The sequence below is a fragment of the Myxine glutinosa genome, chromosome 1, assembly GCF_964187855.1.
Source record: "Myxine glutinosa chromosome 1, kmMyxGlut1.1, whole genome shotgun sequence".
Lineage (NCBI taxonomy): Eukaryota > Metazoa > Chordata > Myxini > Myxiniformes > Myxinidae > Myxine > Myxine glutinosa.
In genome coordinates, this window is record NC_136261.1 from 56,068,091 (window position 1) to 56,096,028 (window position 27,938).

At 45.4% G+C, this 27,938-nt stretch overlaps 1 protein-coding gene across 4 annotated transcripts in view; it reads left to right on the forward strand.

Annotated features, from left to right (window-relative positions):
- MPL (MPL proto-oncogene, thrombopoietin receptor) overlaps positions 1-27,938 on the forward strand; it is a 180,944-nt gene that overhangs the window by 58,293 nt on the left and 94,713 nt on the right. For all 4 annotated transcript variants that reach the window (XR_013622428.1, XM_068111814.2, XM_078772129.1 and 1 more), the window contains exons 8-13: positions 1,953-2,061; positions 6,775-6,992; positions 15,541-15,683; positions 19,078-19,231; positions 20,709-20,799; positions 24,862-24,943. Coding sequence is in view for 3 of the 4 variants with exons in the window: in XM_068111814.2 (XP_067967915.2) it covers positions 1,953-2,061; positions 6,775-6,992; positions 15,541-15,683; positions 19,078-19,231; positions 20,709-20,799; positions 24,862-24,943 (797 nt within the window). In the remaining variant the exon portion in view is untranslated. The remainder of the gene's footprint in view (positions 1-1,952; positions 2,062-6,774; positions 6,993-15,540; positions 15,684-19,077; positions 19,232-20,708; positions 20,800-24,861; positions 24,944-27,938) is intronic.

Genomic DNA, 27,938 nt, shown 5'->3' on the forward strand with positions numbered 1-27,938 from the left:
TATTCCATTGATACAGGAAATTGTTCATTTCATCAAAATTAAAATTGACAATCTTGATCAAAGCTCGGGTCAACAGGAAGAAAAGTGACGATTTTTAAGATAAAAAATGATGATTTTGTAAGGTTGACCTTGAGTTGACCTTTGACCTTTTGACCTCAAAAATAGTTAGTTTCCCTATTTAGTGACTCAATGTGCAAATGCTGTTCAATTTCCAAGTCAATCGGATGAAAATTGAGGATTTTAAAAACTTGGCCTATGTTGACCTTTTGGCCTACGTTGACCTCAAAAATAGTTGGTGGTTGAATTCAGTTACCAGATATGCAAGTCCTCTGCAAATTTCAAGTCAATCGGATGTAAATTGAGGATTTTAGAAATTTGGCCTATGTTGACCTTAAAAATACTTGGTGGTTGAATTCAGTGACCAGATATGCAAGTCCTCTTCAAATTTCAAATCAATCGGATGAAAATTGAGGATTTTAGAAATCTGGCCTATGTTGACCTTTTGGCCTATGTTGACCTCAAATATACTTGGTGGTTGAATTCAGTGACCAGATATGCAAGTCCTCTTCAAATTTCAAGTCAATCGGATGAAAATTGAGGATTTTAGAAATTTGGCCTATGTTGACCTCAAATATACTTGGTGGTTGAATTCAGTGACCAGATATGCAAGTCCTCTTCAAATTTCAAGTCAATCGGATGAAAATTGAGGATTTTAGAAATTTGGCAAAGTTGGTGACTTTTGGCCAATGTTGACCTTTTGACCCCAAAAACAATAGGCTTCTCAATTGGGACGACCTCCATGGGGACCGATCGACTTCACCATACACCTTGGTGAAGTTTTGTGACGATCGGTTTGGAATTGTGACCTGTAGGCCGGTGACAAACAAACAAACGGACAAACAGATAGACAGACAGACAGACAGACAGACAGAACCACAAACGCAACCGACCAATATACTTGAAAAATCTTTGATTTTGCAAGTAACAAGAAAGAAAACAAGAAAAAAAATCAAGAAAGAAAACAAACGAAGTGAAAACTGAGTACTCCCTTTCAGCGGGCATCATCGCCAGAGACCGAAGCGTCAAGCAGCGCTTGGAGATGGAATAGGAAAGGAGCGGTCGGTGTACAACTGTGGAGATTTGCTCTGACAAGTCTTGTAGGCCCCTAACTTTGATACAAATTTTCATCAACTGTCATCAAGGGTCGGTCGGCTGGCCTCCAGGTGCACACACCTCAAGGCTGTGTCTTAGCTGTCTAGCCGGGGTTCGAATCCTGACCAAGCTATAAACTGTCATCCCGGTGTTTCACAGGCAGGGTGATGTACGAATGTGTGTGCTGCCCTTCAGATGCATGTTAAACCGGGTGTCCTGTTTGCCAACCTTCGTTAGTGAATGTTAAAGACAACACCATGCGGGCAGTCTCGTGCTTGAAAGCGCTACGGCTGGGTTTATAAGGGCAATTTATAGTAGAGGGGGAAGCACACAAACACAACATTTGAGAGCAGGGACATCGGGAGATCTGTGGGAGGGGGGAGGGCTTGCGGGGAGGAGGCGTAGGAAAGGGGGGGGGGGCGGTGGTGGGAGAAGTATGAAACACAAGTACACTGCAAGGACTTCCAGGAAAGAAGTTGGTATTTCAAAAAAGTGGATCTGGGGTGAGTTTGTTGAAAATTTGATAACAAAAACCCAAATTGTAATGGGTTATGACAGACAGAAACACGCACAGAAGCGATTACAAAACGTCATTTCCGGTGGGGGGAGGGTGGGGAATAAGAATAATTTTTCAGCAAATTGTATAGAAAGTAAGGACCTGTGGCAGAGGAAGAATGTATGCAAAACTTTTGATTGCCTTGTGAGGTGCTGTAACCATTTGAACTGTCGGGTTGACACTTGCCCCCAAAACAACTTTATTCCTTTGTGACAATTACACTGTACTACCTTCCAAACCTCAGGTGATCTAGACTTGGAATGCTTCACTTCAGACATTCTTCACCTGAAGTGCCACTGGGAGGTTAATGCTTCACTTCCCACAATCACGTTCACTGTAAAGTACAGCACAAGGTACAGCATATCACTGATGTATATAATGTGCATAATGCCTGGTGAAATCATATGTAGCCACTTTTCTTGTTGGTGATTTGAAAAGGTGGACTTGTGAAAGCTTGAATTTTATAAACTAGTACACCCACTTTCCACGTGGGAGAGGTGAGGCAGGCCGCGCTTTGGTGGTGGCATCACTGACGGCCAATAAAGGCCTGATGTGGTGACCGCCCGGGCATGCGGTCTGGCAGCCTCACCCTGAGACTCTGGGACAGCCAGCATGTGATGACCTGCCATGCTGTGCTGGTCTATGGACGCGGATCAATGCACATGGACATGGATGGATATAGCCCACCGGACAACCATTGGACATTTGTGGAATGTGATGATATGAGCATGATCTTCCACAGATGTTCTGTTGTGATTTGTGGACTCGCGGTTTGGGAAGAGAGCCCTGGGAGAAATTAGGGAAATTAGGACAAGCTGAGCATACAGGGCCATGCTCAGCGGGAAAGTGTATGTCGTATGTGCAGGAATTGTGCCTTTGATGATACAAGCATGGCATTTAGCACACAGTCAGAGTATGTCCTAAGAAAGATATTTGGCTATAGGGCCATCGCAGATTTGTCCGTTTTTGAAAAATGGCCGCCATTGTTGTCACAGGACAAATCTGCGATGGCCCTATAGCCAAATATCTTTCTTAGGGCATACTCTAACTGTGTGCCAACTCTCGTGCTTGTATCAATGTATCATTAAAGTCACAATTCTCCCAAATATTTCACCTATCTGCCGGACTAATGGAGAAGCATCCTTCTTTGGTGAAAATAGTGAATTGTGGAAAGATTGGCATGGTAATTTGTGGGTTAGATGCAAAATGGAGGGGGAATTTTGTGAAGCCGTGGTGGATACTGGGGCTAGTGACACCATTATTGAACAGTGTGTTAGACCAAAGTGTTGGAGGCTGGGACAAAATTGATAGGTAAGCAGGACCTAGCCTCCAACTGTCTATAGGGGTGACAGCACCAGTATTGGGGCGTGGGTTGTAAGGATGGAATTTCGGGAGTCTGGAGGTCAATGTGGTGTTATGGATGGCTGAGGTGTGTGACGAATGTCTTCTGAGATTGAGTGTCCTGGTGGAACACGACTGTCAACTAGACCCTGGGTGAGGTCATATGTGGTTGGGCACTGAGGGGATGCATGTGGTCAGACTGGGGGATGATGAGGAGGTGCAGGGGACGTGGCTGTGGGAATGCCATGTACTGTGACCGTGCCTCCCAGGTCCGCGGCCGTGGTAATGGCAGAGTTGGCAGCAGGTGCCCACCACATTGGCTAGCTGGGGCTAGTAAGGTCGGTTTTTTTTGTGTGTTGACATTTTTTCTACTCGCCCCAGGAGTTAGGAGTGAGGAACCCAAGCTTTGTACATATTTGAATTGTTGGTTTAAGGGGCTTAGAATGGTAAGGAGAACAGGTAAGTTAGCTATGGCTCGCTTCCCACAGCCCCTCCTAATTAATTTCATAGGCTAATTAAGTGTGAGTCAGTAAGTGTTAAGGCTGGAATGGTAGCACCTGCATTGAACCTTGCAGGAGCTATGATGCAGGTGGGTCGGGGGGGGGGGGGGGGAGGAGTTGTGCTACCTTTGTGGGGGTAGGCATGGAATACCTTAGGAAAGTTCTGAATGTGTAGATTTTAGTATGGACCGTGTGACGCAAAGAAGAAGAAGCCATCTAGATGTACATAAGCAGGGCAAATGTTTAGGTTAAGTGTTTGCATGTCACCGTAAGGAGGGTGGTTTGTGCTAATTAATTATAGGGATTATGGTTAAAATTCTCCTGTACGTGCTTGCCTCCCGGTGATTTTTCCCTAATGTTCTTATAAGACTCAGCCGGCCAGGCAATGGGCTCCATTAGCCAACCACGCCGCCAGGGTCGACAGAAACGACATTTGACAATCGACAAGTAAACCCAAACGTCATCCAAACATTCCCGAATAGAGATTAGACTCCATCCCCTGACGACTTGTGAAGGAGAGACCACACCCCGAGCTTCGTGATTGGTCGGAGCGATGTATGATTGAGTAGCACTCGGCGATTGGACAGAGTGTGATGTCAGCAGTGGAACATTCGAGAGCAAAGTGAGCAAAAATAAGGCGTCTCGCCATCATGGTCTCTCTTTTGTGCTGGTGTTCGTTGGAGGCAGATGCATTTTCTCTTGGTTTGGCTCTCGTCTCGAGGGGGCGCTATTATCTCAGGTGCGCTGGTGCGGAGATGTGTCAGAGATTTATAACTTTTGCAACGTTGGAGGAGGGGGTGTTGGTTGATGGTGGTGCTCTTCGGAGATGGAGGAGGTCACAAGCGAAACAAAAAAGGATCCTGCCTACTTGCCTCACGCCGGCGGCTGGCTACAGGCGGTTCCACGCCATCTTGTGTGCTTCCCACGCGGTGACTCTGGTTCGGTGACCAGAAAGCTTTACCAGCCATTCGGGGATGCAAAGCTAAGTGCCGGCCGGCTTGAAACGAAACATCATTTATTTTTACTTTCGTTTTCCTTTTGTTTGTATACAAAATTTGTATTTTTACTTATGTTTGATTCTGAGTGGAGACGGCTAAAATTAGGAAATAGGTTTTTGCCTCACATTCATTTTAATTAATTGCATTATTTTCATTAAATCATTATTTGTGACTTTCATTTCTTCTCTTGTCTAGTTTCTTTGTTCTGTGGGTTCGAATTAACCCCGTGTGTTCCCAATTAGATAAGGCTTCGGGCCTTTCCCCCGTGCGCCAAAGACAATCCCACAAAGTTTTGAAATACGCCTCGGAGTTAAAGCTCGTTTCAGTCATTTGTCACCCAGGGGTCATAACCCCGAGGACATGACAGTATCGTTTTGGCCCTCTCTCTCAATGATGAATAATCACTTTAAAATTCTACTAGCCGGAACCGAATCGGGATCTTCACCAAAATCTAATCATTTCGTCCTTGTCACATACACGACCTCTCTGCCAAATTTCGTCAGAATCCGTCCACAACTTGAGATATCCTGTTCACAAACAGACAGACAAACAAACAGACAGACAACCAGACAGACAAACAAACAGACAGACAGGGGTGAAAACATAACCTCCATCCTCCTTACGTGGTGGATGTAAACATAGGTCAGGAGTCAATGGTTGGAAAATTTTACATTTGGCTCTAAGCTGTCTAGCCTGAAACAAAGCTGTCACCTGGTTTTGGTTGATTGTTGTTGCTTGTTGTCTGGTTGTCATTGTGTCAATCAAAACACGCTGTCATCCTGGTGTTTCATAGGCAGGTTGATTCATCAATGTGTGTGCTGTCCCTCGGATGGACATTAACCTAGGTGGCCCATTTGCTGGCATTAGTTGGTGTATACTAAAGATCCCACGGTGTCCTTCGCGAAGAGTAGGCAAGCTATTTGGCCCGGCACCGTGGCCAAATTCCAAATTCCTACCCTAACTACTGCTGGGAGAGCAATGGGAAAAAATACTTTATTACCACTGTCTCACTCACTAATATCAATGTTCGTACCTTCTAGGTGGGGAAGAAAGCTGAAATTTCATATATTGATGCGACTCAAAGGCAATATCCCAAGAAAAAAATCACAAAACAGTCGGAAATTTTCCATTAATGAAAATACCCCAAAACAAAAGTTGGCTGTCCAGCCTCAGTCTGCTCACCGCTGGTCACATGACTCAACACAATGGAGCTTACACTGAAAATGGTTGCTAGGCAATGCTAACACGCATTTCCTCCGCCTCTTATTTTAAGAACTTCTGCCATATTTACATTAAACACTGGAACGGCACTCGGTAGAGTGCATACCTCCGCCAGGTTGAACAGTTTACTATTTATATCGCACTGATAGTTCAGGTCTAAATCCAGATCTGACCTAAAATCTAACCGGCTTGTTCTGGTCACCTCCCAACTAATCCACCAAATTTTTCCTTAACTGACAACTTTTTGAAACATCATGCTATACATCGTTTTGGCCCTATATCGTTCAATTATGAAGAATCACTTGAACATTTGTCGTATTGGGATGCTCACAAAGATCTAATCAATTCGTCCTTGTCACACACCTAACCTTGTCCACCACCATGATTTTAGGTCTCACCATATTGCAATTGCACGGATTGTAATGTTACCCCCCTTCTCCATCCTTGCTAGCCCCTTGGAGGATAATAAACCGCTGCGGCACAATGCCGCACAGTTCTCCATGAAGACCCTTCTGTATATGAGATACCAGACTTGGGCCTTACCTTTCTGGGCAGTTATGCTATAGTTTGTTTTGCTTTCATTTTACAATGTGGATATTCTCAACCAAAAACGGGTTTTATTGCCATATCGATGGAGGGATGGTTATAATTACATGTACAATTTTGTCTTCACTACTTGGACATTTACAGTTTGAATTTGTAGTACCGGCTGTAGGCTATATTAATAGGGTATATTGCTTTATGGTCAAAAAAGAAAGTTCTCAAAACCAGAATTTTGTAATCAACATTTTGTAATTTGATTCTCCTTTCATGAGAAAAGGGCATTATTATTGCTAACATATTTTGATCAACTTCCCATGTCCATGGTATGATTGAAAAAAACGTTAAAACTTGAAATCAAGGCGTTCTATTCTCCTGGTCTTGTGCTTTTCTGGCACCATGTGGCCTCTCAATATTTCTCATTAGTAATTATGTTCATTACCCCTTACCTCCCTCACCTCCATAGGTCCTCACAAGACTTGTGCAGGGACATTCTGATGTTCCATGACACCAAACGACTGGAATACACCTGCCAGTTCTCTGTGCTAGAATCCGAAAACAATGACTCTCAAAACATGTATCTGACAGTCAAGGAGAAAACATGGGTGGAGGTTGTTCTGCATGGAGAAAGTGTTGCTGGACAGCACACAGTTACACTTAGTCCTTTCATACTCCAATATGCAGGTGGGTAGGCCTAAGCTGAAATGTGTCCATTTATCAAACTGCTGAGAGATGTGAAATGAAAACATAGAAAGAACTAGAACGGGCACTCGGTAGAGCGCATACCTTCGCCGCAGCTACTGTTCTGTACTTGGTAAAAATACGATTTTGACCTTTTCGTGACCTTGACCTTGACCTTTGACCCGATTGCTCCCAAAATCTAATCAAATGTGTCCCGTATAATAACCAATCATCCCACCAAATTTCATGCGAATCGGTTGAATACTTTTTGAGTTATGCGAATAACATACACACACACACACAGACATACAAATAAATACACAGCGATCAAAACATAACCTTCCGCTTTTGCGAAGGTAAAGAAGGTTTCTAAATGTGCAGTCACACTATAACGTATAGCAGTAACTTATGCCGACGTATGTGAATTTTCACCAACACGCTGGTGTACGTTGACATAAGTTCGGGGTAGGTTTGGTATAAGTTGTATACGTTAAAAGCACGCTGGTATAAGCTGGCATACGTTGTTGTATGCAGAGGCCGAAATAAATTTTTGTGCATGCACAAAAATTTTGGGCGTATGCCGACGTCCTCTTCATAGGTTAGGCATACGTTAGGCATACGCTAGACATACGCTGGACATACGTTAAATACGTTAGAGGTAGGTTACTCATACGTCGAGATACGTTGGCATGAAGGTGTACCATACAGCTAACTTATTGATAACCTATGAGTAACTTACTTCTAACCTATATCTAACCTATATCTGACATATCTGCAACGCATATTGACATATTCAGACATATTAGACGTATGTCTGACGATGGAGTAACTTATTGAAAGTGTTTCTACCGTACAACTAGCGTATTATTGGCGTTTTGCGGTCACTGTATATATGGGGGCCTGTGAGTAGCTCACCATCACTTCTCCACCCGTCATCAGAGAAGATGGAGGATCCTGAGAGGCTTCGACAAGAATACCAACTAGTCGTTCTCCAACATCAGTATGACATCATCGAATTGGCACTTCACCAGATCCATGCCAATAGGATGAGGAGGAGAAGAGGTCAACGACGGGGGAAGGTCTGGGTCAGACCATGGATCGGCGGCTTTGGACGATGATGGTGAGGATGATGGTGGAGATGTGTTCTTCTTGCCTCTACCTCGGCCCTTGGCAGACGTCTCGGTTGCTGTCTTCTTCGTTTTCTTGGGTGCCATGTTGATGTTGATAGCTCGCGGTACTGTAGAGATCGGCGCCGTATTTATGCAGAACGTCACGTGATCGTCGGCAACACGCCGAGCGCGCTGCGCATAGCTTTCTCATAAGTTACTCATACGTTGGGCATAAGTCGAGAACGCTGGACATACGCTGGCCATATGCTGTGATACGCTGTGATACGCTGTCATAAGTTATATATAAGTTAGTGATAGGTTACTAATAGGTTAGACATACATACGTTCAATACGTTATGCATACGCCCAATTTATTCATGCTGTAGAATTTTCGAGGCTTTTTTGGGCGTATGCCGATGTGTTGACATTAATTTATGATTTTTCATACGCTAGATATAAGTTTCTCTAAAACGTCATAGTGTGACTGTGTAGCGGTTACCGGTAGCATGACACAATTACCCTGCACCGGCCGATGACGCAACCGGCGAGCGGTCACGTGTCCGGACTCGCCCGGGCGTGTTGAGACTTGCCTTTACCGGGCGAACGCTTGCCGTGCATACCACGCCCCGTTGAGAGGCGTGGCTTATCTATTTGCATACCACGCCCCGCCTGAGAGGCGTGGCTTTTGTGTGTTGAGTTTCTGATATATATTGCCGCCCGTTCGATGGGCTGATTCAGTGCTTTGGAGTTCGTTTGAGTGAGCTGGGAATAAATAGCTCAGAGAAACCTCATTCCTGGCATCGTCCATTTTGTCCAATTTTATCGTGCGAGCACAGCTCCCACAATTGGTGACCCCTTTCTACGAACACGGCGATGGAGTCAGCTGTAGCTTTGAAGCTCCCGGGCTTTTGGGAATCTCACGCGGCCGTTTGATTTGCCCAAGCGGCTTCTCAATTCGCCCTGCGGAACATTACGGAGGACATGACGCGCTACCACCACGTGATCTCCGCGCTCAATGCCTCCTCCGCTTCCCGGGTTCTGAGCTTCCTACAGCACTCGCCGGACGCCGACAAATACGGCGCGCACAAAGACCTACTCCTCGGTGCGTTTGGACTCACGGAGACCGAACGCGCACGACAACTACTCGACCTCCCGGAGCTGCGCGAGGCCCGTCCGTCCGAAAGCATAGACCACATGCTTGCTCTTCTCGGTGACCACAGCCTGGACTTCCTCTTCCGTGAGCTGTTCCTCCAGCGGCTACCCGGGCAGGTACGGTTAGCTTTGGCTAATTCGCCCATCACGGACCCTCGCGCCCTGGCCAAGGAGGCTGATAAATTTTGCTCGGCCAGGCGACACGTCGGAGCGGCCGCCTGGGACCCTGGGCCGACCGAGGCAACGCCCGTGCCACGACCGGCGCCTCCAACGGCCGAGTCAGCGCCACTGGTGGCAGCGGCCGCCGCGACGCCCCGTCGACCGAACCCGATGCCACTGCCGGAGCCTCCACCAGAGCGGACCATGTGCTATTACCATGCCAGGTTCGGGCAGAAGGCCAGAACGTGCCGCCCACCGTGCACTTTCGGCGGGTCGGGAAACAACCAGGCCAGCACTCGCTGCCTGCCATGAGCGTTGGCCATTCAGGCAGCCTTCTGTTTATCACGGACACGGAGTCCAGGCGGTGTTTTTTGTGTGACACCGGCGCTCAGCTGAGCGTGATACCCGCCTCGGTGGAGGACAAACAGGCCGCGTTTTGCGGCCCCGCTTTGATCGCCGTAAACGGTTCCTCCATCCGCACCTTCGGTTTGCGCAGCGTCGCATTCTGCTTCGGGGGCCAGCGCTTCAGGTGGGACTTCATCACGGCGAACGTGCCCATGGCCTTGCTGGGTGCAGATTTTCTTTGCACGCATGGGCTTTTGGTCGACGTCAAACGGCGTCGGCTCGTCAACGCGGAGACCTTCAGCTCGCTTGCTTGCTCATTGAGCGGCTCCGCTCCGACCAAGCTAGCCTGCGCGCTCCTGGCCATGGAGGATTTCACCCGCCTACTCGCCGAGCTTCCCGCCCTCACGCAGCCGACGTTTTCGGCCGTCGCCATCAAGCACGGCGTCGAACACCACATCCCGACCACAGGTCCACCGGTCTACGCCAGGGCTCGCCGCCTCGACCCGGCCAAACTCGCCGTAGCGAAGGCGGAATTCGACGTGCTGGAGCGATTGGGAATTGTGCGGCGCTCGAATAGCGCGTGGGCCTCGCCCCTGCACATCGTGCCCAAACCGGGTGGCGGATGGCGACCATGCGGCGATTACCGCCGCCTCAACGACGCCACCACCCCCGACCGGTACCCGATACCACACATACAGGACTTTTCCGCCAGTTTGGCAGGGCGGGTGATCTTCTCCAAGGTCGACCTCATTCGGGGCTACCACCAGGTACCTGTCCGGCCACATTCCGAAGACGGCTGTAATTACACCTTTTGGCCTCTTCGAGTTCCTCCGAATGCTGTTCGGCCTTAAGAACGCGGCCCAGGCCTTCCAGCGGCTGATGGACAGTGTGCTGCGTGATCTCACCTTTCTGTTCGTCGACCTGGATGACATTCTCATCGCCAGCACTTCCCGGGCGGAGCACCTCGTCCACCTGCGCACGCTTTTTGAGCGCCTCGGCCAGCATGGCCTCATCATCAACCCGGCGAAATGCCAGTTTGGCGTAACGGCCGTCGACTTCCTGGGGCACAGCATCACGAAGCGTGGGGCCGTCCCGCTGCCTACCAAGGTGGAGGCAGTCACAAGTTTCCCACGCCCTCGCTCCATCAAGACCCTACAGGAATTTTTGGGGATGGTAAATTTCTACCACCGGTTCGTGCCTCGCGCCGCCCAACTCATGCGCCCCCTGTACGAAGCCCTCCGGGGCAAGCCAGCCAACCACGTCATCGCCTGGACCACAGAGATGGACGTGGCATTCACGGGCGCTAAGCTGGCCCTCGCCAACGTGACCATGCTAGCGCATCCGGCACTCAACGCACCCATCGCCCTCACCATGGACGCTTCCGACTACGCGGTAGGTGCCGTGCATGAACAGTGGGTGAACGGAGCTTGGCAACTGCTGGCCTTCTTCAGCCGGCAGCTTCACCCTAACGAGCGCAAGTATAGCGCTTTCGACCACGAGCTCCTCAGCCTTTACCTGGCTGTTCGCCACTTCCGCCATCTTTTGGAGGGCCGCCCGTTCACGGCGTTTGTGGACCACAAACCCTGGTCTTCGCCATGGCCAAGGTTACGGAGCCGTGGTCGGCCCGCCAGCAGCGCCACCTCTCAGCCGTGTCCGAATTTACGACGGACATCCGGCACATCGCGGGCAAGGACAACGCTGTGGCCGATTGCCTCTCCTGGTCCGGCGTGAATGCCGGAGTCGTTCGGACTGTTCGGACTGGTCTTTCGGACTTGCCGGAGTCGGACCCAGGGACTCCACCTGGGTGTGGACTTCGCCGGCATGGCGGCCGACCAGACCGCCGACCCCACAGTGCAAGCCCTCCGGACAGCGGACACCTGTTAGCCGACGTCCCCTTCGAGGACACAGGCACAGTTCTCCTGTACGACGTCTCCCTGGGCCAACCTCGCCCCATCGTGCCCACCGGATGGCGGCGGCACATTTTTGACGCCCTCCACGGCCTTTCCCACCTGGGCCGGAAAGCATCAGAGAAGCTCGTGGCAGCGAAATTCGTCTGGCACGGGCTCCGTAAAGACGTCCGCGACTGTGCCAATGCCTGTGTTGCCTGCCAGCGTGCGAAGGTCCACCGGCACACCCAGGCCCCGTTGGCACCATTCGACGTGCCCGCGCGGCGCTTCGACCACGTCAATGTGGACCTGGTGGGACCCCTTCCCTCCTCGAGGGGCTTCACCCACCTCCTCACAATGGTGGACAGGACCACCAGGTGGCCGGAGGCCGTCCCGCTGGCATCAACAACATCCGCCGACGTGGCGCAGGCATTCATTGGCACCTGGATTGCCCGTTTCGGTGCCCCCTCGGACATCTCCTCCGATAGAGGCCCGCAATTCACCTCCGAGCTTTGGGGTGCGGTCGCCCAGGCCTTGGGGGTCAAGCTTCACCGCACCACGTCCTACCACCCCCAAGCCATGTGAGCGGTTCCACCGCTCGATGAAGGCCGCTCTCAGGACCAGCCTCCAGGACGACGGTTGGGCCGACAGGCTCCCGTGGGTCCTATTGGGCCTCCGCATGGCCCCTAAAGAGGACCTCCAGGCTTCCACTGCCGAGCTGGTCTACGGCCAGCCACTGCGCGTGCCGGGCGAATTCATCCCTGACGTCACCGGCCCCTGGTCCGCGGCTCGCCAACGCTCGGTCCTCCAGGAGGCCGCCAGGAGATTTGCCCCCGTGCCCACGTCCCACCACGGCTGCCCCCAACCCCACGCCCCCCCAGCACTTCCCACTGCGGAGTACGTTTTTATCCGGCACGACGCACACCGGGGACCGCTCCGGCCGCCGTACGATGGACCTTTCCGGGTCCTGAAGAGGGACGACAAGTCGTTCACCATCGACATCGGTGGCAAGGCGGACCGCATCTCCGTGGACCGCCTCAAGCCGGCCCACTTGGACCTCGACCAACCTCCACGGTTGGCCCTTCCTCCACGTCGGGGCCGTTCCCCATCAACCAGGCCCCCCGCCCGACCATCCACCGCCCCGCCACCTACCACCCCCACACGAATCGTCAGGGGTCGTTTCGGCTGGGTCATCAAGACCCCCCTCAAACTGACTCTCCCAGTGCATGTTAATTCTGGGGTGGGCGCGTGTAGCGGTTACCGGTAGCATGACACAATTACCCTGCACCGGCCGATGACGCAACCGGCGAGCGGTCACGTGTCCGGGCTCGCCCAGGTGTGTTGAGACTTGCCTTTACCGGGCGAACGCTTGCCTTGCATACCACGCCCCGTTGAGAGGCGTGGCTTATCTATTTGCATACCACGCCTCGCCTGAGAGGCGTGTCTTTTGTGTGTTGAGTTTCTGATATATATTGCCGCCCGTTCGATGGGCTGATTCAGTGCTTTGGAGTGCGTTTGAGTGAGCTGGGAATAAATAGCTCAGAGAAACCTAATTCCTGGCGTTGGCCATTTTGTCCGATTTTACCGTGCGAGCACAGCTCCCACAACTGCACCTTTAACAATGTGTGAGACTGAGATGAGATGGACTACATGTTAAATGGCTTGATTAACAATTATGATCAATATGTAAAATAATATTAACCTCCAAGTTAGTATTTATGTATTAATTTTTTTGCATTTATTGAAATAGATTGCTCATTGATGAATTTCGATGAACAATAAAATTGACAAAGAAGACGAGTAAAAAACAACGCAATGGCATTAGAAAATAGCAAGTGCTACACAATTGCGATGTTTAAAAAGGTGAAATAATAATAATGAGAAAAAAGAGGAAACAAGATCTGAGAATCAACGATCCATATTAATGTGGATCTGCACACACACACATGCACATAAACAAACACACACGTGCATACAAACACATATACACACACACACAAACATACTCAAAACAAACACAAAACACACATAAACACAAGTACACATACACACACAAACACATATACACATTACACACACAAACACACACACACACACACACACACACACACACACACACACACACACACACACACACACACACCCAAAACACATAAGCACACACGCATATACACACACACACACAAACACACACACACACACACACACACACACACATACAAACACATAAACACACACACACACACACACACACACAAACACATAAACACACACACACACACACACACACACATAAACAAACACACATAAACAAACACACATAAACAAACACACACGTGCACACAAACACATATACACACACACAAACATACTCAAACAAACACAAAACACTCATAAACACACATAAACACATACATACATACACACACACACACACACACACACACACACACACAAAAACACATAAGCACACACACATATACACACACACACAAACACACACACACACATACAAACATATAAACACACACACACACACACACACAAACACATAAACACACACACACACACACACATAAACAAACACACATAAAAAAACACACATAAACACACACACACACAAACACATATACACATTACACACACAAACACATATACACATTACACACACAAACACATATATATACACACACACACACACACACACATAAACAAACACACATAAACACATGTACACATACACACACAAACACATATACACATTACACACAAACACATATACACATACACACACAAACACACATATACACACACACACAAACACACACACATACAAACACATAAACACACACACACACACACACACACAAACACATAAACACACACACACACACACACACACACACACATAAACAAACACGCACACAAACACATAAACACACACACACACACACACATAAACAAACACACATAAACAAACGCACACAAAGGTTTTTTGTTTTTGTTTTGTATACACGATCGAGGCTCGTGTAAGAGATAGTGCTACAAAAGTAAGTTTCCTTTTTTGAATGATTTTCATTTTTTTCTAACTGCCAGGCAGGTAGACCGATTAAAAAATATTATCTCGCTCCTCTTTGCGCATGTGCGGTCGGAACAAATTCAAAGCTAAAGTACGGTAAAACGAAATATTTGCCTTTCTATTAATTTTCCGATTCGTGTTCAAAATATAACATTCGATTTAAATAAACTGTTCTTCGATCATAAAGTGATAGGACGGACAGACAGATAGCGGGACAGACAGACATAACCCAATTGCTTAACCGCGCTTTTCGCTTCACCTGCACGGGGTAATAACTGGTACTTTGAACAAATTCCAAATTCCTGCTGTAACCTCCATGGGGCATTGCATCAGCGGCATAGCCACACCCTTAGCCAATGACCGTTGCTACTCACAGACATGTGATGCATGCAAAGGAGGTGCCGAAGATCATCTTCATGAACTTGTTTGAATAACGACAATTCAAATTTTACTGCTACCTTGCACACAGAAGATCGTTACCATTTTTAGAAAGGTAAATCGCAGGCTACCTTGTAAATATCAGTTACTGGGATAATGTTACAAAAGTAAACTCAAAATGAGCACATGAAGGTAATATGACCGTTTGGAAGTTTTGCCCCAGCTAACAACGTTGGGCCAACGTTGGCATTTGGTCAATTGGTCGCAAGCACATTGTTGACGTCTCTGTGTCTATTGGTTGCCAACGCGACGTCTATTTTCCAACGTTGGCCCAACGTTGTTGTGTTAGCTGGGGCCTGACCTCTGATGAATGTGCTGTAATTTTATCTAAAGTTGCATGTGCTATCTTTATGTGTCATGGACTGTGGTCTGATGTTCTTCAGTAATGCCTCATGCCCCACAAGATGTGCTAGTCACGGGTGCTCATCACGGGGAACTGAAGGTGCTCTGGAATCCTCCTTCTGAGCTTCTTGCCCCACACCTCCAGTATCAACTTCGGCATCGCAGGGAAAAACAAACATGGCAGGTATGTCCTCATTGTGTGAGCCATCTTCAGATGGATGTTAAGACCATTTGTTAGCATTCATTGTTGGTGGACGATTCATATAAGATCCTGTGGTGTCTTTGGTAATGAGTCGCCAAATTATCGCTGGCATTCCTGCCACTTTCAGTCCAGCATCACGTGACTGGGTGGCAATTTTCCAGGATTAGTTCTATACTCGTGAGGTACCAGTGCTACGCACGGGTGGGAGGCCAGAAGCATACAGACAATGCAGAAACGGCGAATTCTAAAGCATGAAACCAATAAATTCCACATTCCTGTAGCACCTTCAGTTACACGTCAGACATGGACAGCAAGTTCGTGAAGGACTTCCATGTAAAACGTACCCGTTCACAAACAAACGGGTACGTTCACGTATATAAACATCAATCGTGGGACCGTGGTGAATCTGCATATGGCGATCTGCGAATTCACGTTTAGAAAGTAGAAACGGTCACTGCATTTCGTCATTCACTTGAACTCGATATCTCTTTTTTCATTCCAAACAGCATAACTCCAATCACAAATTAAATAACATTAATATAAAAAAGAAACTATTATCAACATTCATGACATAAACAAATATTTAAATCCTGATGAGAAGTTCCGTACGGTTGGGTGAACACAATTACGAATTCAAAATCGTAATTGTATTCACTCAATTCCAATCATCAATTGTATTCACTCAATTCCAATCAGCAATTGTATTCACTCAATTCCAATCATCAATTGTATTCACTCAATTCCAATCAGCAATTGATACTTTAACAAAACGATTAACACGATCAACGTTTAAGATTTAACATTACGATTGTATTTTTTTTTTGTATACAGAATCGAGGCTCGTGCAAGAGCGAACATTTATTTCACAAACAAATCAAACAGACAAAGAAAATATATAAAAAGAGGGAGTGGAAGACACGATGGGGAGAGAAGGGGAAGCACACAAACACAACATTTGAGAGCAGGGAGATGTGTGGGAGGGAGAGGGCTTGGGGGGAGGAGGCGAGGGAAGGGGGGGGGGGGAGGGAGGAGTATAAAACACAAGGACACCAAGGACTTCCAGGACAGAAGTTGGAATTTCAAAAAAGTGGATTTGGGGTGAAATTAGCGGGGGTAGAAAAGATCAAGGTTTTGGATGGGGGAAGATAAGAGATGGTGGTGAACAGCTGTTTTAAAGACCTGGAGGGAGGAGTGGGATTGAAGAGAGTGAGGGAGTGTGTTCCAGAGGCGGGAGAAAAGAGGAATGAAGGAGTGAAGGTGAGCAGAGAGCCTTGATTTTGGCAGTTGTATTGACGGTTGTATTGGGATATTATCAAACCCGCGCATTGCCATCATCTGTCCACTTCCGCATTCGCCGCAGGTTCATAATTCTCATCAAAATCTAAACAGTATTTGTAGAATTTCAATAAAGGCCACATCACTGTTCATATGGGTAAATATTATTCCATCGTGTTTGGAAAAATTGGAAAATTGGAAAAATTATTGGAAAAACAATACAGCCTATTTTACTCCAGGGCATCCCAGGATTACCCACCCAAAATATCGTTGCGATCGGTTCAGCCGTTTTTGCGGTACCTGGGAACGGACGGACAGACAGACGGACATTTGGTGAATTATAGTAAGACTAGCAACATTTTTCTGTTTGTCATGAACACTAATGAATGTCATATCAAGAGTATAGGTCTCTATTTTGATTATTATTATTAGCCACCGTTGGACTTAGTCTGAAACGGGGGCTTATGGATTGGGTCTCATCCAGCCATATGTATGTCCGTGGGTCCATGCGTCCGCAACCATATCTCGGAGATGTATGGACCGATTTTATTCATACTTGGCACAAAGACAACACATGATGGTATACAAATGCACATCATTTTGTTTCGCGATGCGATCAATCAATTTGATGAGACACATTATGCTCTGACAAACGCACTCAAAATCTCCCAAATCCTCTGTAGAACAAGGATTATAAGAATAGCACAATTCCTTGTTTTGTTAGGATTTTGATTGATTCCACCCAAAGCAATGTGAAATGTTTAGTTGTTTTTATCTTGGGCCACTTCTTGTATAAAAATTTACTCAATTTGTTTTTTTACCTACTATGAACTTTATTGGCAAATATAAAAGTTGTTATTACTTGGCAAAAATTTTTTTTTTTTAACAAGTATGTTGATCACTCCGGTTTGTGTGTTTGTCTGTCCGTTCACTTATACCTGCCTCAAGGTCACAATTTTAAACTGATATTCACAAAACTTCACCAAACGGCGGAGTTGGTGGTCCGATAGGATCCTATATATTTTAAGGTCAAAAGGTGAGCATAGGCCAAAGGTCAACCACTTTTTTCAAATTTCTAAAATCCTCAATTTTCATCCGATTGACTTGAAATTCAAATAGTATTTACATATCCGCAAACTGAATTCAACCACCAACTATTTTGGAGATCAGCGTAGGCCAAAAGGTCAACAGAGGCCAAAGGTCAATAACCTTTTCAAACCTCTAAAATCCTCAATTTTCATACGATTTACTTGAAATTTGAATAGGATATACATATCGACTAACTGAATTCAACCACCAACTATTTTGGAGATCAATATCGGCCAAAAGGTTAACATAGGCCAAAGGTCAATAACCTTTTCAAACCTCTAAAATCCACAATTTTCATCTGATTGACGTGAAATTTGAATAGGATTTACACATCAGCTAACTGAAGTCAACCACCAACTATTTTGGAGATCAACATCGGCCAAAAGGTCAACATAGGCCAAGGGTCAATAACCTTTTCAAACCTCTAAAATCCACAATTTTCATCTGATTGACATGAAATTTGAATAGGATTTACACATCAGCTAACTGAAGTCAACCACCAACTATTTTGGAGATCAACATCGGCCAAAAGGTCAACATAGGCCAAGGGTCAATAACCTTTTCAAACCTCCAAAATCCTCAATTTTTATCCGATTAACTTGAAATTTGAATAGGATTTTCATGTCAGGTCACTGAATTCAACTACCAACTATTTTTGAGGTCAAAAGGATGCTCTACTGAGTGCCATTCTGCTTTGTTCTCTTTTGTCAAGTGTCGCTATGTGTGATTTTTCATTCCTATGTTGTTTCTAGTGTCGAATGTTTGAAATAAACCACTAAATAAAAATACAAAGAAGCAAGAAAACAATAATGAACTATATATTATTTTACGACACCCAATTCAAGGAGGGTATTTGTGTATTTTTCAAAATTACATCTTAAATCAAATTAAACATTAGAATGATGAAAGAGAATTTTTTTTTTTTTAAGAATAAATTAAAATATATATATATATTTCCCCTTCAGTGTGAACCCTTGACCCTGACTATGACCTTCACCCTCACCCCTCTCAGCTCCTGAGTGTGACCCATGGCAGGAGCCGGATATTGTATGGGCTGGTCCCAGGGGTAAAGTACCAAGTCTCAGTCCGTGCTCTCGCAGCATCCCTTGCATTAAAGGGCACATGGGGCAGCTGGAGTGAGGAGGTCACAGGACAAGTGTCGATGGGTGAGCAGTACATGAATCAAATTTTTCATACGTCCTTGGTCTTTGATCGATTTTCAGCTACGAACCTAACCTTCGGTTAAAAAGGCCAAATAGTATTAAATATGTACACTTTTATTGTATCTAACTATGCATTTTTAAACCAGACTCGGTAGCATAATGATTAGAGCGTCCGCAAAACTAGATTAGAGTGTATATTGGTTCATGAGTTATCAAACAGAGTGACCACTATATTCGTCATGGGTGTGTGTCTGTCTGTCTGTCTGTCCGCAGCATAACTACCCGATGATATCATCCGATCTTGATGAAACTTGGGTGAGAGGTTGATATCATGATCTAGTTGTGTCCTGCCTAGAGTGGGCGTATTGCGCCCATTGTGGGCGGAGCCACGCCCGAAAAATATGTCTTTTTAGGGGGTAATCGAGTTCAAGCTACATCTTCTCCGAGGGGTTTGGTGGAATCTGACAGGGGTTTCGATATTTAGTTAGGCCAATGTCATGTGTCTAGCCCCACGGAGCTCGATTTTTCATTTTCGCCCCAAGGTCAAGGTCACAAGGTCACGAAATTTAGAAAAGTCGATTTTTTTATGGTTTCATTACATTGTTCGCTTCCTGATAGGGTGAAATGTCGCACATGATCTTATATTATCACATACATCATGAAATACAAGTTTTCCAACAAATTTCAGAATCTTCGACCTTTGACCTTTGAAGGCCACAAAGGTCAAATTTTTAAAGTTGTCGGAATCGAACCGAATTTTCGGTATTGTGTAGCTAACTAACCTCATAACTGATTATACATTATTTTCTATCTCATTTCAAGGTCAGTAACCTTCGTTTTGACATTTCAAGCAAGGTCACAAAGGTCAAATTTTCAAAGTTGTTGGAATCGAACCGAATTTTCGGTATTGTGTAGCTAACTAGTCTCATAACAGATAATACATTCCTATTTATATATTTTCAATGTCTGTTTTGACCTTTGTCATTGAATACCGCTCGCTCGTGAACCATCGTCGTCTCTTGACTTGTCAAAATCTTTTCTTTTTTTTAATGTCGAGGACATGATGGTAGAACAAAAGAATAACATCTCATTGGGATCAGATAATCCATCTCAGAGTTATAGGCAACGAAACTTGTTTTTGAACCTGAAATACGTAGATGCTGTTCTCCAAGGAACAGAGAAATAGTCATAATGACGTCACCTGTTCTTGAAAATGGTTTCGCCCAAATTCTGAGATCATTATATCAAATGCTAAGATTTCAATCACAATCTTTTTATGCTCAATCTCATTATGATTGTGAAAAATGCTTGCTGATGCCATTTTGTATTGTGAATGCCATTTACTGCCGCCATCTTGTTTCTTCCCTATCTCAATGCTCCTTAATTTTCAATGCAAGCACAGCTATGAGCAAATTATAGCTGCAATTTAAGATAAAAATTTCAAACCCTTAGTAACCCCCTCTTTTCTATTTCACTTAAGGCCTGACCATCTCGATGTGGGTTTATTATGCCCTTGGTACCTTCACTGCTCTCGTGCTGATCTGCTTTTGTTTCTGCAAGATCCAAGCCAGGTAGATTGTCTGTCCTATTCTCTTCCTTAACATCTCCCTCAGCTCCTGTTTTATTTATCGATCTCTGTGAGCTTCAATGGACTGCCTTTTTTGATTTTTATGCCTCCGCCCCCGAAGGTGGCCTGAGGCATTATGTTTTCGGGTTGTCCGTCTGTCCGTACGGGCTAAACCTCGTTTTTCTCCGCAACCATATGTCCGATTGGGACGAAACTTTCAGGGTAGGAGTGATACCCATGCAGAATGGTTTTATGATAATTGTGATGTCATAGGCCACGTGGTATGGCAGCCATCTGCTCACCTTCACTCCTTCATTCCTCTTTTCTCTCGCCTCTGGAACAAACTCCCTCACTCTCTTCAATCCCACTCCACCCTCCAGGTCTTTAAAACAGCTGTTCACCACCATCTCTTATCCTCCCCCATCCAAAACCTTGATCTTTTCTACCCCCGCTAATTTCGGTCCCCTTGTGTTTTATACCTCCCCCCCCCCCCCCCCCTTCCCACGCCTCCTGCCCCCAAGCCCTCTCCCTCCCACACTTCTCCCTGCTCTCAAATGTTGTGGTTGTGTGCTTCCCCTTCTCTCCCCATCTTGTCTTCCGCTCCCTCTTTTTGTATATTTTGTTTGTCTGGTTGATTTGTTTGTGAAATAAATGTTAGCTCTTTCACGAGCCTCGATTCAGTATACAAAAAAAATAAAAATAATAATAATAATAAAATAATAATAATAATAATAATAAAATTCTCGGAAACTGCTCAATGGAAAAATTGTGAAACTTGGCACATTGTCAAGTACCCCCAATGGGGAACAAAAGCATGATAATGATGACATCCTAGGTGAAGTGGTATACCAGCCAAAAATGTTTTAATCAAATGCCTTATCCTAAAAAACTGAAATTGCATGCATAATATCTATGACCCATTTGAATTCTAATATTAAATTTATGACATCATCGGTCACATGGATTGGCAGCCATATTGGATTTAACCTAAAACCATAAAAAACATCTTCTCCCAAACCACCAAATTGATTGACTCAAAACATGCGTGTGTCATTGACTAGGCATGGCAATTAAAAGTTGATCACGAAAATGTAATTGGCCACATGTTGTGGCAGCCATATTGGATTGAAGGAAAATATTAAATAATTATATCTCTGAAACCGCTTACCCTATCCATGCAAAATTTTACAAATGCCGTCTAACACCAATGTTGCATATAGTTTGAAAATGATGATGTCGTAAGTCATGTGGTTTGGCAGCCATAGTAGCTTGAAAACCGATATTTAAAAACAATCCCTTCTCTGAAGCAGCTTCACTGATCAATGTGAAACCTATCGTGTCTGGTACAAATTGTATACTTGAAAACAGCTGAAAGGAGTTAAATCAAACTTGTATATTTTTAGGACTGTGAACGAGAGCATCTATCCATTGTTAGGCACAGGGACTATGCGGAGGCATATTGGCGACACAGTCACATTGCTCTAGTTGCCATTTAATCCAGAAAAGGCTAGAAAATAGACCCTGCAATCTGCACATGCATATTGCCTCCACTGCAAAGAATCACTTTATAAAGGTGTGCAGTGGGTTTCTAAAATTAATCAATCATCAACAGGCCATGAGACAAAATGCTAGCAGATTTCCATATGGAAAGCCATGCCAGGTGAAGGGTAAGAGTGTTCACATAATTTCCTTAAAATTGGGCCATCCCGAGTTAACTGTGGCTATTGCTACACAAGGAACTTTGGCACAGGAGGAGGCCATTCGTCCCATCATGTCTACGCTGCACCAACTCCAGTATCATCATCCATCCACAAACAAGCTACCTACCATACACACAAGGCAATATCTCCATAACCCTCTGTCTCCAATACATCTATGTACCTATCAAAACCCCATTTTAACTTATCCACTCCCTCTGCTGCAACGACCTTCCGGGGAGACCATTCCATGCATTAATCACTCTCTGAGTGGAAGACTCCTGCCTTAAAACTGTCTTAACTTTCATCTTCTTTACACCCAAGCACTGTCCACTGTCCACTTTACACCCTGGTTCTAACACTGTCCACTCTGCTGAAAAACTTCACTGCACCCATGTTGTGCAAACCCTTCATTATCTTAAACCTCTCAATCAGATCCCCTCGTATTAGCCTCCTTCCCAATGCATAAAGTCCTGCCTCCTTGAAGCTTAGTGTAGCTGGGCCTGGAATCAATCTAGTAGCCCGACGCTGGAACCACTCTATCGCAGCTATATGTCCTTCCTCAGATGTGTTGACCAAAACTGTACACAATATTCTAGATGGAATGAAAGACAGTTCTATGGAAATGAAAGACAGCAGGTCATGCCATTGCTTAAAATAGGACAGGTAGATAAGAGTGTATTGGCATTTTCCAGAAACAGGGTTTACAACTTTTGTCTCGGTTAAATTGATGACCCAATAAGGCAAGTTAGTGCAGTAGAAATTGGACAATAACATCCATGGTCTGTGTCTCTTAGAAATTGGTCTGAACACAACAACATTGAAAATATGTAGTGGCCAGCCTAGAGCCCAAACTTAACCTGATGATCAAACCACTCTGGGATGTCTTGGAATGCTGCGCCTAAGGACCAGTCAGAAGAACACAATTCAACACTGGTCTTGCGCTTACTTTAGAGGAGGAATGGTGCGATATTATGCCTAATGTCACCGAAAAGCTGTTACAAATCATCAGTGACAAGGCCTGAACTGTGCTTGTTACCAAAGACGGCCAAACACCATATTAACAGTTGGGAATTGAATACCCCCTGGATATTTAAACCAAAAACAGACCACAAGAAGATCACAAGCCTATCTGATACTCGGAATACGACGAAATACAGGCAAGTCTTACCTCTCTAATGTATCTCTCCAAAAGGCAAATAAGCCAACCTATCTTTGTTTCTTGAATGAACCTCTTAAAGAGGTTGAATCCCTTGGGGTCCTGGGCCTCAGAACCTCTTCTGGTTGTACTGATCATACCAAATCTCCTTGCTGATCTCCAAAGGGGAATTGCAGACTAGGAATTTCAGTTGTGCCCTCTTCTCAGCTGGAGCTGGGTAGTTACGTCCAAAGGTGGACGGAAGTTATGTTTTCACCCCCGCTTGTCTGTCTGTGAGCAAGATATCTCATAGAGTTGTAGACGGATTTGAACGAAACTCGGTGGACATGTTGGGTGCAAGGACTAATTGATTCGATTTTGGTGAAGATCCGGATTGGGATCTGGCCTATCAGTGGGATGCAAAACGTAAACTGTAGGCCTACGGCCCGGCGGAGGTACGCTCTCCACCTAGTGCCGTTTGATTTCAGCTGTGATGCTTGAGTAAAATGTAGGGTAGGAGTTTTAGTAGGTGTAGGGTGTAGTTTCCTGCCCTCCTATGTATATTGGCTCCTCCACATACCACTTCTCACTCTGGCATGCTGTGAGGACGAAAACCTCATCAGCATTTCCTGCACCCTCATATTGCCGCTTCTCTGCATTTCCATTATCCATGAACCAACGTTCCTCTTTTTTTTTTTTCTTTTTTTTTTTTGTATACTGAATCGAGGCTCGTGAAAGAGCTAACATTTATTTCACAAACAAATCAACCAGACAAACAAAATATACAAAAAGAGGGAGTGGAAGACAAGATGGGGAGAGAAGGGGAAGCACACAACCACAACATTTGAGAGCAGGGAGAAGTGTGGGAGGGAGAGGGCTTGGGGGGAGGAGGCGTGGGAAGGGGGTGGGGGGGCTTTCCAAAGTCCAGTCTTTTGCAAACTTCACTCATATATTCCCCCTTTCTCCCATCTGTTCCCCTTTCCCCCATCCGTTTCAGTCAAATTCCATTCTTACCTCCACTGTTTCAAACCATGTCTGTCCGGCACCATCTCCCATCATCCTGTTCCCGACTTGTGATTTTTTGGGAATCTACACTATCGCATTTCTCTGCTTCCTTCCACTCCCAAGTGCACTCTTATTTCAATAAAATTTCAAATATATATATTATATGTATAAACTTCATCCATTCATAGAATACTGAATTTTATTCAATGACTGATATTATTCTCAGGCTGAAGATATGGCTTTGGCGACCTCTGCCAAGTTTACATCAAGCTTTTCCTGGACAATCTGGAGTAGAAGAGGATGTTCAGGTCAGCCTCCCTTCACCATGACGCCCTGTTGTTGATCCTAGTCTCTATCTATTTCTCAATGTCCTCAAACTATTTTGTTCTTTGAATCAAATAGAAACCAATTCACTGTTGTGGTACCACGAACCACTTGGCACACCAGCTATTGCTATTTGGATCTTGACCATCTTGGTATGTGTATGGTCTATTACAGAGGTAGTCCATTTACCTTTGAGCTGTCTTACCTGGGTTGCATTCTCAGCCCGAGTATAAACTGTCAGATTCATGCTCCACAGGCAGGTTGCTACATCTATGAGTGTGCCATCTCTCAGGCAGATGTTAAGCAAGTCCATTGGCATTAGCTGGTGGACGTTCAAGATCCAAGACATCGTTCGACAAAGGGTAGGCAAGGTAACATGGCACCCGGGGCAAGTTCTAATTTCTTGCCATAACGTACAGGGGCACTGCATCAATAGCGCAATCATGGGGCTTAGTAAATGGTGCACACCTGCAGGCCGAACTCGCAATCGACTCACTGTTTTAACAGGGAAAATAAATAATGTGCCGACGACACCGGATAGGCTTTAAGTACAGGACAAGCCTTGTTCAGACTGCACTTTGCTGCAGGTTTTATGGTTCTTTTAACAATTTTGCTCTTTTTATCATTAATTACGACACTCATTTGTTTTGTTCATTTTCCAACAAAGTTGGTCATGTGGAGCTGAGAAGATAGGAAAAGTTTCCTTTGCGCTTTTCCTTGTACGAAATAATTTTCCTTCCTCTCTTATCATTTCCTGCCAGTTGAAAGTTGAAATGAAAATTCGTCATACACGAGGGTGGTTCAATGAGACCATTTTACACATCCAGCGTTTAAGAGATATATTCAACATGTTTGTACAATTCCAACATAATCACCAATTACTGGACAAACAAATACACTTTGTCCAGCATCCACCAAGAGCATATGCACACCTGCAGCAAATGAAAATTTCCGTTGGTGTTTTAAATGGTCTCGCATTGTGCCTTGCACAAATCTATTGCTGGCAAAAGGTCAAAAATGCTGCAACTGACATCCACCATTAAAAGCTACCTGTGTGTGATTAAAAGTAGAGAGCTGAAAGAACATTAAAAAAAACTGGTAGAAACATTCAAAGTTTTCGTCAAGTTTTGTTTGTATTTCTATGTATATATTGTCGCGTCGCCCGGTAATTAAGATCACCAGGGATGGATAGCCGAACCAGCTTTAACTCCGAGGCGGCCTCCCAAAGAAGACGGTTATTTTTGGCGCGCGCAGGAATGAAGGGAAGTGAGACGTTAACTGAACGAACACAAGGGTTTTTATTCACTAAACTACGAACAAATAAACATGGCAGTAAAATGCACACAAATTATTTAATGACAAAATAAATCGCGGAAGGAAATAAAGGTAAAACGTAAAAAGTAAAACAAAGCGGAAAATAAATAAAATATCGCGTAAATCACGGAAAGTAAATCGCGCAAAGTAAAAACGAATTCCTATGGTGAGATGCCTTCACACTCTGTCTCAACCATATACACAGGCGAAAATAGAATGGAAATAAAACCCCTTTTCTTGCCAGCACTTATATGTGTCATAAATGGTCTTTTTGAGAGGCCAGCAATGGTTGAATTTGAGCCACCCACTCGGGACACTCAAAATGGCGGTGCCGCCGTGAATCGAAGGCACCCAGAGCCGTGGGGCGAGCAGTGAATACGGCCCTCTTTCGGGCTCCTCATGGTTTTACCCCCTCTTCGTCCCTGTGACGATCAGCATGGCCTTTAACCTACCACGAGCCCAGCAGTCGCAGCTCCTTTGTAATTGTCGCACCAGCTCTCCTCCAAAGAGCACAAAATATATCAGCACACCAAACGCACAAAAATGGCGAGCTTATTGTCCAAGCCACGGCAAAAAGCGCACTCTCCTTCTTCTCTCTGTGAGAGCCAATAGCGTTTCTCGGGCAAGGCCTGCTGGCCTTTTCCCTTTGCCCCCTGATTCTCCACCTCTTGTGGGCGGGGCCTTTTCCTTCTTAGGTCCATGAGGGCGGGCTCAGTGTCCAGGAACCTGCTTGCTTGTAGTTGGTGGTTGTTGTAATTTAAGGAGGTGTTACACAAAAACGACAGGGAAATGTTACAGAGGGAAGGCAATACTGGGAAGATTATCCTTAAACCTTACCGCTAATTAGCATTGCATCATCCCCGTATGATGCACAGTTAAACAACCTTAAGCTACAATCTCCCGACTTAATACATTGAAATGCTCATACACGTCACGTGGTCCATGCTACTTCCTGTACAGTTCTACCTCTCCTACGGTATTCTTTTATCTACCCCAATAAACGTAACCATATATACACACACACACACACACACACACACACACACACACACACACACACACACACACACACACACACACACACACACACACACGAGGTCTGGCAAAGTTTCAGGACTAATGTTTTATCTTGACAGGTGGCAGCACTGGCTTGGGTTTCATAATTGGCCGTGCATCGTAATCTTCCTGTCAGTACTGTGTTCGTCGTTGTGTCGATCGGTTATGTTTTGTAGCCATACTCGAGTTTTGTTAAAATTACAAGTGTTGCAATCGTGTCGTAATAAAGTCAGACACCACAAGTAACAAAGTCAATTTGGGCGGCTTAAACATCTTTCATGCCAACCAGATAAGGATTGTAAAATGAAATGACTAAGAGAGCTTTTAAAGAAGCCGTAAGTACTTTAAGCGTACCTGCGAGAAAGGGGTGTGGCTCTGCAGATTTTGGTGAAGATCCAGATTTGGGCATGAGAATTTTTAAAGTGATTCTTCACCATTGAAAGATAGGGCCAAAACTATATATAGCACAATATCTCAAAAAGTTGTGGACGGATTTGGCCGAAACCTAGTGGATGGGTTGGTTCGGTGACAAAAACAAGCCGATAAAATTTTGGTTCAAGTCCGGATCCAAATCCGGCCTATCAGTGGGTACAATACTTAAACTGTTCA